Source organism: Rhipicephalus sanguineus, unplaced genomic scaffold, assembly GCF_013339695.2.
Source record: "Rhipicephalus sanguineus isolate Rsan-2018 unplaced genomic scaffold, BIME_Rsan_1.4 Seq883, whole genome shotgun sequence".
In the NCBI taxonomy this organism is placed as follows: Eukaryota; Metazoa; Arthropoda; class Arachnida; order Ixodida; family Ixodidae; genus Rhipicephalus; species Rhipicephalus sanguineus.
This window is the reverse complement of record NW_023616206.1, coordinates 14,516-28,108: the sequence shown is the minus strand read 5'-3', so window position 1 is coordinate 28,108 and position 13,593 is coordinate 14,516. Positions and strand designations below refer to the sequence as shown.

Sequence of the window (13,593 nt, the reverse complement as noted above, 5' to 3'; positions counted from 1 at the left end):
AGCCGCCCGCCCCGCTGTGATGGCTTTCGAGATAGCGCGCGCCAGTGATCGCGACCGCGCAAAGTTCAAAGTTGCTCCTCGCGCGACACTACCCCCTCCCCCCTCGCGTCTTCGTGTCTTTTAAGGCTTGTTAAAAACGGGCGGGGCGTTTCCTGTCTGCTTCGACGGCAGGCCTTCCGAGCGGGGTGATGTTATCGCATGCAGCCTCCGAGCGACGGCAATGGGCCGGCTCGTTTGCTTCGGCCGCGTACGTCGCCTCTGCTCGCGTGCTTTTACCCGCTGTATAACATACAATTCGCGGGGGGATCTTATCAATTTGGACTTCATACCGGAAGGACATGACGGCGACGGCAAGAACCCCTCGAGACTGTCCATATAATTGCTATCGCAATAAAAACTGATTGCACAAGAATTGTGTAGTCACATAGCAGTACGTCTTTGAACGATCAATGAATGATTCCGACTAGCACGCGATTGCGGCGACGCCTTCGCGCGTAACATCAGGAAAGAACAAAAGCGGTATGGCCACCGACGAACGCGCCAGTATGACCTCCCCCCCCCCCCATAGGCGTGTGCACGAAGGGGGGGGGGGGGGGCAAAGTCGATACCGCCCATACTTTGACTTAATCAGAAGGAGGGGCGCTGCGATTAATATTTGCCCTCCCTGAAGGGCGAACCCTCAGGAAGCTTTCGAATAGCGTACGCAAAGCTTTGCGTTGGCTTTTTGCACAACTGCGCATGCGTCTAACCGCTTGCGGGCTCCCGTTAAGTGACTGAAATAGCGGGCCGCAAACGCTAACTTAGCGTACGCTATTCGAAAACTGCCTAAAATAAAGCGCCTTCAGCTATCTGCTCGGCTGCGCGGGTGGCGTAGCGTCAAGTGTACCGCACGCTTTTAATAGGTGATAACAAAAGCGCGCTGCGCCACCGTTCGCTGCCACCTTGTGAGGGACCGCCTTCAAATATGCGTCGCGAGTGCCGAGAAACCTTACCCCTCGGACACTAAGTCGTTACCGCTCGGACACTACACATATTTACAACCGCTCAGAGGCGATTATCACAGCACTATGGAAGCCTCTATTACAAAGGCGCGTAGAAGGACACGCGTGGGCGCGTTAACGTGTTCTGCGAACGTATCCCTGGCGCTGCTTCTAAAGTTACGTTTTCCCACGCTGAAAGTGACGCGGGCTTGAAAATTCTTGATTGTGGGGCCGTTTCGGCGCAGTTCGGCGCAATTTTTGCAATTTTTATGCTTTTGGAGCAGCTTGGCGCAGGAAAACGGAATCGTACCAAAAATGCGCAATATGCGCAGCTGTCTCACCCCTGTTATTTCGATCGCTCCTCAAGAGCACCAGAAGTCTAAAGCATGCATACACCTCCTGGCCTTTTTCGACCAAAAAAGGCTAAAACAAAACCTTATGCTGGGCTAGATAGTGCACAGCTTTTGGGGGAAAAAAACGTGCAGAACAGACAAAGCCGAGAGACGCGGGACAGGCGCTAATCAGCCTGCCTTGTGTCTCTCTTGTGTCTGTTCTGCACTTTACCTTTTTCGAAAATGCTAAATTAAGCACCTTTATTTTCGGACAATGCTTTCTGCACATCTATCAATGAGCCAGACATTTTGCAATGGACAATCCCAAATAGCCCACCGCTACCATAAAGTTGCAAAGCAACAGCCAATGTTATATAGCCCCAAGTCCATGAGTGGCGTGACATGGTGTATCAATAATTACCAAATAAGAGCCAAGAATACCGGGTCACAAGGAAGACACAGACCTTCCTTTATTAACACCTCCGCTACATTAAAAAAAAAATGATGGCTACCCTATGGCAGTCTGTATGTGTGGCTAGCGGCGGTCACTCGTCTGTCCTGTACAAGCAGCATACTGAAGACACCTTTTTACGTGGCTTCAGCTGCCAACTTCTCAGCCTTCTCACGAACTTCTTCGATGGGGCCCACCATGTAGAATGCGACTTCGGGCAGGTGGTCCATCTCACCTACAGAAAACAACATTCACCACAGCTGAGACAGTGAACAAACCAAATAAGGTACTTTACTGATGTAAGGCACCACCCACAATTCATAGGGCAAAAATGAAATAAGTCTGACCAACGTCAAGCACATACACGAGTGTACAGCCTTTGTTACACCTGCAAGCTGGTAAATTTTGTGCAAGACAACTACTCGAAAGAACCAGTTACTGTCCTGCTCACGATAGCAGTGTTTGTTCGTCACTGTATTCCAGCAGATTGTGATCCCACAGCAAAGGCACAGCATGCTTCAATGGTACTGGCTGTGAGGGGTGCATGTTTATCAGGTTTGGCCAGCTGGATCGTACTTTAGAACCATGGAGGGCACTGGTGCAAGAAATGTTTCCACAACCTTCGAACACGTCACCTGTGGTTTAATTTGAGACTCACGGAGTGCATCAAGCAGACGAGAACCTTGCAAAGTAATGGATGGCACAAAAGATTACCAGCTATAGAGCAAGCTCATGAAATGAAGTGGGTGGCCCTATCTGATACAGTACCTATGTTACTTTTGTGAATGTAGGGAGATGTGGGCCACAGCAGGGTAGAAGACAACAGAGGCAACATTTAGGATCATATGACAAAAAGGTCTTGTCGTAACAACTCGAAGGTGATGCTTATTTAGCTCCTACACTCCTGGAATAATTCAGAGGTACACGATTTAACTGAAGGCAGAATGCCACTAAAGAGCACACAACCCTTTTGAACACAACTGTTCATAAATTTGTGGCGTATCACATTCCCAAAAACTCTGATATAGAGATGCGAAGTGGAGTAAGCTAGAAGCAAAGCTTAGAACTCTGCAGTACAATGTAAGCTTTTCAAGTCAGTAAACTAACACTGCCGAACACACTAAATGGCCTTTCTGCAGCTGCTTTCATGAGCAGGAACAAAGATTACCAATGTACATTTCACCTAGCCCCTTTACATACCGTTCAGGATTTGCTTGAAGCCAGTGATGGTGTCGTTGATAGGTACGAACTTGCCCGCCTGGCCTGTGAACACTTCGGCCACCTGGAAAGGCTGCGAGAGGAAACGCTGGATCTTGCGGGCACGAGACACGGTCAGTTTGTCCTCTTCAGACAACTCGTCCATGCCCAAGATGGCAATGATGTCTTGGAGCGACTTGTAGTCCTGCAACATCGCACAATTATGAAAGGACGCGACTAAATTTAGCTATCCAATGTACCCACAAAGAATGCTCGTGAAATGTCACTGCAAAGCAAGTCATGGCGCATTTATGTAGCCCGCTTACAGCCTACCAAAAGATTTCTGGAAGACGCTGCAAACTAAATGTTTCAGCAAACAAGAAAATTTTCCAGGAATAACCACGCCAACTTTTTTACACTTTCTATCACAGGCAATGGAAAGTTCAGGCTTTGACATGTACAACCACCTCGCCCAATGAATCGATCTAAGCGGATCCCAGTTAAGGGGGGACGCGGCTTTCGTATCGCGAAAAATGGCAAAAAAATCGATTTTTTGAAAATCACATTTTCAGTTTCTGTAGCCCTTTTTGTATCCGATTCCAAGATATCTTCACCGAAAACCGCGTAGAAGTGCTATAAAAAAATTGTTGCGCCTGCCGAGGTGGCGAAAATTATCGAGGAAATCGCAAAAAAACACTGATTTTAAAAAAATCATAGCTCCGCAACGACACCACCGGGCGCCGATATCTTAGGCTCATCGGAAAGCGCATTTCTCCGTCTTCAAATTCCCCGCCGCAGCTGGCTCCTCCCTTCGAAAACAAGCACACAAAAAGCAAATGTTCGAAGGTCGTTTCGAGCCCTCCGATTGGCCGCGTCCGCCATGTTGCCCCAGCGCGCCTCGCCATTGGTCCGATGCTCGCTCCGGGAAATAGTCGTCTGCAGCTCGTGCGTCTCGAGCTCACGGCTGTCGCGCTACTTCGTGGCGTATTCGCAATCGCTCTGTGTTCACGGTCGACGATAACTTTGAACAAGAACTGCGTTTTAGTTTGGAGCTACTAGCGGAAGCTCGGTGGGATTACGATGGCGCGCCGCACTCGTAGCGAACATCGCAAACGCGCATCTCGGACCGACTCTAGCGTTGACTCGTCGGATCCGTGGTTGGAGGTTCTGCTTATGCGCACTTCGGACGTCGTGACGAAGATGATCGCAGGATGACTCTTTGTACTCGCGACCACGCATTACGTACTTTGAAACATCGGACACCACGGCCGGCGCGTCTACTGCTCGGAGTCGTCACTAGGCCTATCTCCGCTCACGGCGCCGGCACGCGAGACGAACCTCGAACTTTGCGGGCAAGAACGACGCGTTAGCGGACTCGCGGCAGTGTGCTTCTTCGCAAGCAACGAAGCGCTTCCCCCCGTCGGCTCCTCGGTACAGCGGATGGTCATTTTACGCATCGGCAGCGGACCCCACGGCCAAGCTCGTCGCGCAGCGGGCGCGCGTCGGCGTCCCGAAGTGCGAGGCCAAACACGTTGCGCGCATATTTTTCGTCGCCGCACCTAGGCATATTGTGCATCGTCACCGAATGCCGCCACCCAGCACATCGCGTGCCGACTTCCCGGACAATGCGGCCGAGCACTTAGAGGTGAAATAAAGCACTGGTGATGCAATTTAGGCGCGCTTGGGGCCGTGCTTGGTATCGCCGTAAGCGCTCATGAATCATCTGAAAAAATAAAGGCCTCGCAAAAAACCGTGTCCGCCAGGGGCGTAGCCAGAAATTTTTTTCGGGGGGGGGTTCAACCATACTTTATGTATGTTCGTGCGTGCGTTTGTATGTGTGCGTGTATATATACGCAAGCAAAACTGACAAATTTCGGGGGGGGGGGGGGTTTGAACCCCCCCAACCCCCCCCTTGGCTACGCCCCTGGTGTCCGCGACCGGGTGAATGATGAAGCGCATCGCAGGCGAGGTTTACAAATTAGCTTGACGAGTGAAACAGGGAGATGAATTCATATCTGCCCAGTTCGCGTCTTGAATAAACTGCTAAGGAATTCGTATTCCACCAATGTCTTGGCCTGTTATTTAGGAGGAAGGGATAGGTTGTCATGATGAGAGCCGCTCTTAGTATCCTATAAAAATAATTCAATGATCAATTGCAATTAAGACTGTTAATTATGTTAATGAGAGCATGATTACAAGAAAGCTGGCAAACCATCATAGTACATGGCCTACTTGCATTACAATATCTTGTTTTTTGTCATGTCTATTACACCACTTCATAACTTCGTTTAAAATTCATGCTACATGTTCTTTGTATATCAGAAAAGGATTTTAAGAAAAAAGAAAGAAAACAAAGGCACAACAGATGAAAGGCCACATGTGCAGGAGGTCCAACCTTATAAAACACGCCAAATGTCACAATCTTGTGTTTTAGAGAAGCAACACACCTCAAACTAAAGACAGGGCACTCAAGATACTGCACATTACGAGGGACTCAAAAGATTACGACCCCAGTGCCTTTTGATGAAGTAATATCGTTGGTACAACTTTAAAAGCCGTTTTCTCAAAACGACTTTTCTTGCTTCCTGCTTCGCTTGTTCCGCTGATTTCTCACTGACCGCTGGGTCTATTTCAGTTCCGTTTTTTGTTCTCTATTCCTTGAAGCACAGTTCAGGGCGTGACATTCTTGCTTTTTCAGTATGGCCTTTTGATAATTAGCTATTTGTCGAGTTGCACAAAGCCTCGATGCCTGTTGCACAGTCACCTCATGAAAAATGAAAACTAAAAAAAAATTTGTTGCAAATAAAAAAATCTAAGAATGTCATGCCCGCAATCAGACATCTTAGAATGCATAGCACTTTGAACGAGTTTCCTATCTCATTTTTTAAGCGAGTCAGACTCTGAACAAGAGCAGAAGGTGAAATATATTGTACATCAAAAAGTTGTAAAGATATATTCATGAAATTTCTACAGTAGCATTAAAAAAACATTTCAAATAAGTGTGCCAATTTTCATCAAAATCCATGAGGAAATAAGAAAGTTGGTACCGAAAGCCACGTCCCCCCTTAATGTGGGAAGTAATGGAGGCAGTGGAGATTGTTAGATTAGATACGAATTATGTACGCGTGCCGCCCATTGCTTTGACGAGAAAATGATGTGCATGACAAGCACAAGTGATGTAGGCTTTCATTACATACCATTTTCCGTGCTTTTGCTATTTCTGATGTTTTCTTATATGTTTCCTTACGTCTGATGCTCTTTATACTGTTTCTTTTATGCAGTAAACTTCAGGTGTAAGTCAACGCATTGTCCGTTGTGTTAGTCACTCTCCTTTGTTTTTGTCATTTCCGTGCTGTTAGCCTTTGGCTCAAGTTTACTTCCGAAACCATTCCAAAACATCTGGGGCAGCTAAGCACTTGAGGGTGGACCTGCCTGGAGAATCTTCTGGACACCACGTGCAATGTCGTAGTGCTCCTGGCCGACAACGTTGGGGTCCATGATACGAGAGGTAGAGTCCAAGGGGTCCACTGCAGGGTAGATTCCGAGCTCGGCGATACCTCGGGACAGCACAGTGGTGGCGTCCAAGTGGGCAAAAGTGGTGGCTGGCGCAGGATCTGTCAAGTCGTCAGCGGGCACGTAGATGGCCTGCACGTGAGAACAATTGGTTTTACAGAATGATCACTCAACACAGAATGTATTGCTACTTGAATGTTCATTAAATGAGCTCATTGAATGTTCCAAGAAGTCTAAAAAATAATTTAATGGTTGTTTACCAAACTCAAGTAGTCAAGTCACCACAGCTATGAAGGCCTGCCGTGGCATTTCAGAGTATTACTGTGCATATTTTCAGTGCATCAAACGGGTGCGTTCGAGGTTTTGCCAGCAGAAGACTGCAGGTGTGTGCATGTACATATTGACTCCTTCGTCTTCAAGCCAAGGAAGACTGTCCATCTCACACAGTCTCCCTTACGCCAAGAGAGTTAAACGCAGGTTTTCACAAAGGGAGTTCGGTGAACATTAGCGGCGGAATGGAGCAGTCTCATTCCAGTAATCTGTAGTTACGGAAGAAACAGCAAACACAAAGCACGAGCCTACAATAAAAGTGTAACTCATGCGCCAGACACTGAGGCCATCGCATTCAAATGTCATCCGTAGAGACTGGATTTTAGGCAAATGCCTATTTTGTTCCTTGCGCTCCTATCGCGCCATTTTGATATACAGTCGACGACCGATAATTCGAACTCCCGGGGGGAACGTAAATAAGTCCGAATTATCGAATGTCCGAAAAAACGAATGCGTCAGAAAAAAAAATACTTTTATTGACACTTCAGGGTCCCGGTGGCCGAAAAAAGTTGTCAATGTGTTGCTGCACGCACTTCCGCTTACGTGCAACCAAGTCCGCCTGTATCTCCGCCAGTGTGATGCGATCGCTGTACGACGGCAAGCTGGTTTCGTTCGTGAAGGCAACGTGTCTGCGCGGCGCACTTAGAGGTCGCCCAAAGAGGCAGCATGAATGGCGGCGCGGCGCGTTTGGGTTCTCGCCTATTAAATGCGTGCACTACGCATGCAACCGCACCAGGCCACATGCACTATCGAGCAGCTGACTTTAGATGCTTATCATAAGGCTTGTCAGCGATTGAGCCTTACTGGCGCGTTTGCCACCTGCCGCCATCACGCCTCCGTGCATTTCCACTGCTTATACGTAAGACATCGCCGCACGGCGCCGTGATAGCGGCCCCTTTGTATTTCCGGTCCGCTTCACTCCATAACACGTCTGCATCGCGACAAAGCCGACTTTCGGACTCTGCTACTGTCGCAAACGGGTCGACTCGCGAAAGCGTTGGTTCGAAGGAGGTCGTGGTTCGAACCTACGAGATGATAGACGCGGCAGAGGTGGGGGCTTCAATTATTGCCTTTCGGACCTGCAATTTGGGCAGAAAGTCCGAAAAATCGGCCGCCAAAGAGTTTTAGCGTCCGAAATTTCCGACGTTCTTGACCATTTACGTCTATGGGGCTGGTGACGGTGCCGCGAAAGCGTCCGAATTTTCGAGCATGTCCGGAAAATCAGCAGTTGACTCTTTCTGCCGCGTTTCGTTGTCGTCGGCGCGACCTTCGGCGCTGGCTGTGAGGGCACCGTTGGCGCCATTTAACTCAGATCTTTTGAGACAGCAGAGCGTAAAATAAAGCAAGTCTCAAGATAAAAATGAACGCGCGTGCAGAACGCTTTACCACAGACGCATTCGACGGCATGGCGGCGATAGCAGCGCAGCGCGGGGATACAGGAACCGGAATGTAGGATGTTCGCGATGTCGATAGGATTTCCCACAGTTGACCAGTGCCTCCAAGATTGGCATTCCAAATCACAAATCTGAGGCATAAAGTAGCGATCAAAATAGAGCCTCATAGATCAACAATTGGCTTTCGTTTTGATCTCTGAGGCCATACTTTGTATGGTACGGGTGCCGGAGGAGATAATGGCTGGCGATAATGGCGCGACAGTCTCGGACAGGGCCCGGATTATCGAATGTAGATCTCACAGCTGTCCAAAATATCGGTCGTCTTTACACATTACTTCTATGGGATCAACGGCGGTGCCACACGACTGTCCGATTACTGAGCATGTCCGAATTATCGGTGTCCGATTTATCGGTCGGCGACTGTATGAGCATGAATTAGAGGCTAAGAAGGGCTTTTATAGTGTTTTTATAGTGCCTATAAATGCCTATTTTTGGCGTTCGTGCCTAAATGTTTACAAATGCCTATAAATGCCTATTTTCAGAATTGGCGCTTATATGAACGCTATTTAGACTCAAGTTTCGCTCCCGGGTGCTGTTTGAGACCGTTATTTATGTTACCGCGTAACATTGACTGTTGGAAACTATAGGGTTCAACCTAGTCCTCTAGTTCAACCAACCAACGACCGGCATTCGCCGCTGCGCTGACATGGCCCTAGCAGAAAGGCTTCAGCGGAAAGGAAAGTGAAGAGCAAAAAAAGAAAAAAATGTGATGTGCACGCAGCTTTTGTTTTGTTTGTAATGTACTTTTTATGGTGTTCACTGGCAGAAATCGTAGCCAGAAATCTTTTTCAGGGGGGGACGGGGGACAACCATACTTTATATATGTTCGTGCATGTGTTTGTATGTGCGTGTATATACACACACGCAAAACTGAAAACTTTAGGGGAGGGGGGGGTTGAAACCCCCACCCCGCCGCCTGGCTACGCCAGTGGGTTCACTGCCAGGGGAGAAATTGGCTCTACGCAATTCGAGCCGGCCAATAGAAGGAATCCCTCCCTTCTGGTCTTTTAGCAATCTGGCTGTCTGCTCCTGCTCTGCCCTTCTCAGTCATGCCGGAAAGACACTCAGGAGTGTGTTAATTCGACAATGGACACTCAACTCGCTCTGCAGAACACGGGAGTGCGAACTGTGCAGGACAAAGCAGGCTATGTTCAAATGTTGGCACCTTTGTGCCATCTGAGCAATAACATTTTTGTTTTCCTGTCTTAGATAGAGGTCGCGCACGTATTCGTTTCAGATTATCTGCATTTATGTGAAAATTTATTGTGCCTATATTTATGATTTTGGAAGCCTAAAACATTGTTTTGCCTGCCCATTTTTGGCACCTAAAACAAGCTTTTTTAGTGCCTGAAAATCCGGCCTCTAGTCATCAGCATCACTGTCACGCTTTTGGGCAAGTTTGCATGTTTTCATGTGCTGCAAGTGTTGGTGCATAAGCAAATGTCCCTCGCACATTCTTGCTTTGCAAGGTGAACAGTAATGCAGCTTGCTGCAGAGTAGGTGAAGTCTCTGTAGAAGACCTATTCATGCAATTGCGATGGGCAACGGTGATTAAACTTGCAATGATAAGCTGCATCACTCCACTACCAACAACTGCAATATTATCGCTCATCACAGTGCGGCGAGATTTTGAGCACTTTTCTCTTTCTCTAAAAGACAGCAACAGTAAAAGCTCGTTAATTCGGATTTCACGGGACCGGAAAAAATGTCAGAATTAACCGAATGCCGAATTAACGAATGAACAGGAAAAACAACATTAAAATCAAGTTGGAGAAGCATACCTTTATTTGCTGAAGTATTTTGTAATGGTCGTCTGTGTTTTCACGCAGATTCCAGCTTACATTACAATTTTTCTTAACTTTTCCAAATGGCCAACAGCACGCAAACTGTCGGAAGTGCTCAGGCAATCGACCTCTAATATCAAAAGCGCCTCCGAGACTTCCCGTGAGGTGCGATGAGGTCGCGACATCATTAATAATTTCTTGATCGGGCAGGAGACCAGTCGTGGCGACACGATCATCAATCGCGATGTAGTCCTGAAGGGTCATATCTGTGGGAAGGACAGCATCGAAGGTCGGGCAGTCACCGTCGGTGGACTCGGCTGACACCTCGTCGATGCCACCGTCGGCTACTGCCGCATGCTCGGGCCTCACATGTAAACACGGTCACGACGGGAAAAAACAAGAACTCCGCAAGAAGAGACGGTGCCGACACAACACAAGGGAAAATGGTGTCTGAGGCGCAGTGGAGCGAAGAAAGAAGACGCCGACGTTCGGTGATGCTGCGATCGCCCCAACTAGTTGATGACGATGGCGATGTCACTCAAGTTTCGGTTTCGCCCCAGTGGTGCCAGCGCTGCTTTACCACATATTTGTGTAGCGGCAGCCGTCAGAATTTGCCCGAATTAAGCGGTGCGGAGCCCAATTCTGACGAATTAACGAAGGTTTGGTCCCATAGATTAACATGCACTTCGGCCGGGACCAATAGAGCCGTCCGAATTATCCGAATTTCCGAATTAACGGGTGTCGAATTAACGAGCTTTTACTGTAATACATTTTGGTGCAGGCACGGTGCAAATAATGCACTTTTACAAGTTTGAGCAACCATCACTACGTCATTAGTGTCACACACTCGACCATCACGAATGGAAATTTAAGAGAAATGCTCAAGAGTTGCTGAAGGTAAGACGTAAACACAGTGGTAAGCATGCGTACTGCAGTGCACTGTCGATGTCAATACGACTGACCAGTCTGAAAAACAAATGCACACATACAAGGCAGCCATGACCTGTTTTCGACCACAAAGCACAGCCCTTCGGATGTGAGGGCACCGTCGCTGAGGTGTCAACTCATTACAAGAGTAATCGGAGGATGATAATGATTAGCAAATTGTGCCAGCTGTCACTTAGCGGGGAAAGAGACCGCCAGTGCGAGAGCTGGCCACAGCAACAGGCAGTTTTAATTATCCATGCAGCACCTCGTTTGCGCAAGAATTTACGAGCTAATATTTTTAACACAGGTCTACAGAGCTTGGCCAGACTGTGCGACTTAGAATGAACTGTCGAAAACACTGAATTAATGAGGAGGGAATTAATCAGCTTTTACAGAATCTTGACAATGCCACGAAAAGCTTAGCCTCATTTACAGGACCCCAGAGTCACTGTCCGCTTACATGTATGATGTTGCAAGCAGCCTGGGACAACTGATCTGGACATACAAACAGGCACAGTGACATGCTGGAGAGCAGATATCATGAGAGCTGCCCACCTGTACAGAGGTGATGGAACCCTTCTTGGTGGTGGTGATACGTTCCTGCATGGTACCCATGTCAGTAGCCAGCGTAGGTTGGTAACCCACAGCAGAGGGGATACGACCCAACAGGGCAGACACCTCAGAACCGGCTTGGGTAAACCTGCACATCGGTAATATGGCCATAGGGGAGTGAACGACTGACCCTTGAAAATAGCACAGCAACAAACTAATTAATGACTTGAGAGATGTGTCAGCTGTATGACCCATTCAGCGGTGTCAAGGACATCCACAGAATACGATTCGATCGACAACGCAAGTCTGTCAGGTACCCAATTTCTAGTGACGACCAAAGAGTACCTCCCATAAACTTGCCAGACTGAATGAGCCAATATGCATGACAAAAGTGCACAAAGATTTTTAAGAAGCAAAGCTCTTCAAAGAGTACAGTAGACTTCTCTTAAGGGGGGACACGAGTCTTTGAAACCGAAAATCAGAAAAAAAATCGAATTTTTGAAAATGTTTTATTTGGATTCTGCCGCTACTGATGCATAACGTCGCCAATTTTCATGCGTCTTAGATCAGTATTTTAGCCATGACAGCATTTTATGTGCCATCAGCGAGCTAAATTTTTAGCGATGAACGCGTAAAAAACTGGCTTATTCAGCGCCGCGCTGATGCTGTTCTACGTTCCCTACGGCAGCCATCTTGGTCACATTCGAAAGAGCCGCGCTTTTCCTTGAATATCCCGCCGCCCTTGTTTCTATCCACTCAGAATTCACATAGAAAATCCGCGCCAAAAAAAGGTCCCACCGCGTGAGCCCATTGGCACAGTGAGCACACGTGACTAAACAACTAGAGCTGTGCGAATAGCAAAATTTTGGGTGCGAAGCGAATATGAATACTGAAGTGCGAGTTCAAATCGAATCGAATATTTTTCGAATATTTCTCGAATATTTCTAGAATATTTTTCAAATACTACGAAGCGAAATTGCAGAAAAAAAAGTTAGGATTCCTAAGCATATTCTTATGAGATAGCAACATGAAAGTGTTTCTTTTCGCTAAGTTGATGAAGCACTGGCGGGGTGGTGTTTCATAGTTGTCTTATCAGGAATGAGGCAATGTAGAGGCCGAATTCTATTTATGTACATGATTTTAGGCAACCAAAGTGTTGCAGACAACACTTTACACGTGATAGGCAAAGATGCCATTTCCTCAGCCTCTCCTCCTCTTTCAACTTCTGTGGAAGCCCAACTGATGTGGCAGACGAGGGTGTGCTCCCTTCAAGTCCGGAGTTCCGAATCTGCCTCATAGACGTCGATATTTAAGAACATCTGAAATTTTGGATGACATTTCGGACTTCCTGCCCAAATTTCAGGTCCAAAACAGCATTAATTGAGCCCCCACCTCTGCCACATCTTTCATCTCCATGTTGGAACCAGCGTTTTTTTGAGTTGATACATTTGTGACCGTAGCGGAGCTTGAAAGGCAGCTTTGCCGCAATATGGGAGTGTGATGAGGTGAAGCATATTGAAAATCTAGGGACCAGTTCCAATCGGACGTTGACTGTCTCTTGGCAAAGTTCGACGGTAACGGAGCTTGAAAGGCAGCTTTTCCGCAATACGAGAGTGTGATGAGGTGAATCATATTGAAAATCTGAAAGGGCACTTTCAATCGGGTGTTGACTATATTTGTTTTTGAGCAGTTCCAGTGTGAATCGAATCGAATAGCAAACACTATTCGAAAAATATTCGAAATTTCAAATATTCGCACACCCCTACAAATAACGCTTTCCGATTCGTCGGGCCACCCGCGCTGTCTGCTGCAGCGCACGCAAAGCGGCAAGTTCATCTCGCCGTAGTATCACTGTGTTGTTCTCGTCGATTTACGTCCGCGAAGTTCCAACCCGCGCAAGCTGGCAAGAAATTGGAGCAGGCGTTTTTGATCATCCTCAACAAAGAATGCACGTTGCGGCGGCTTACTGGCACGGCGCCAAGTGAGCTAGACGAAGTGCGCCACAGCCGCCGGGAGTGAATTGGGCCTACGCTCTCGGCCGCGTTTTGGAACTTTGATCGTGGCGAAGCCATA

At 47.7% G+C, this 13,593-nt stretch overlaps 1 protein-coding gene across 1 annotated transcript; it reads right to left on the bottom strand.

The window, feature by feature from the left end:
• Nucleotides 1-1,750: 1,750 nt before the first annotated feature.
• LOC119378578 (ATP synthase subunit beta, mitochondrial-like) lies at nucleotides 1,751-11,686 on the bottom strand. The gene is made up of 4 exons (XM_037647663.2): nucleotides 11,524-11,686; nucleotides 6,393-6,605; nucleotides 2,964-3,165; nucleotides 1,751-1,998 (listed from the first exon to the last, which is right to left on the bottom strand). Exons 1-4 carry the CDS (start codon nucleotides 11,674-11,676, stop codon nucleotides 1,901-1,903), a joined length of 666 nt encoding a protein of 221 aa, XP_037503591.1. The 5' UTR covers nucleotides 11,677-11,686; the 3' UTR covers nucleotides 1,751-1,900.
• Nucleotides 11,687-13,593: the final 1,907 nt, after the last annotated feature.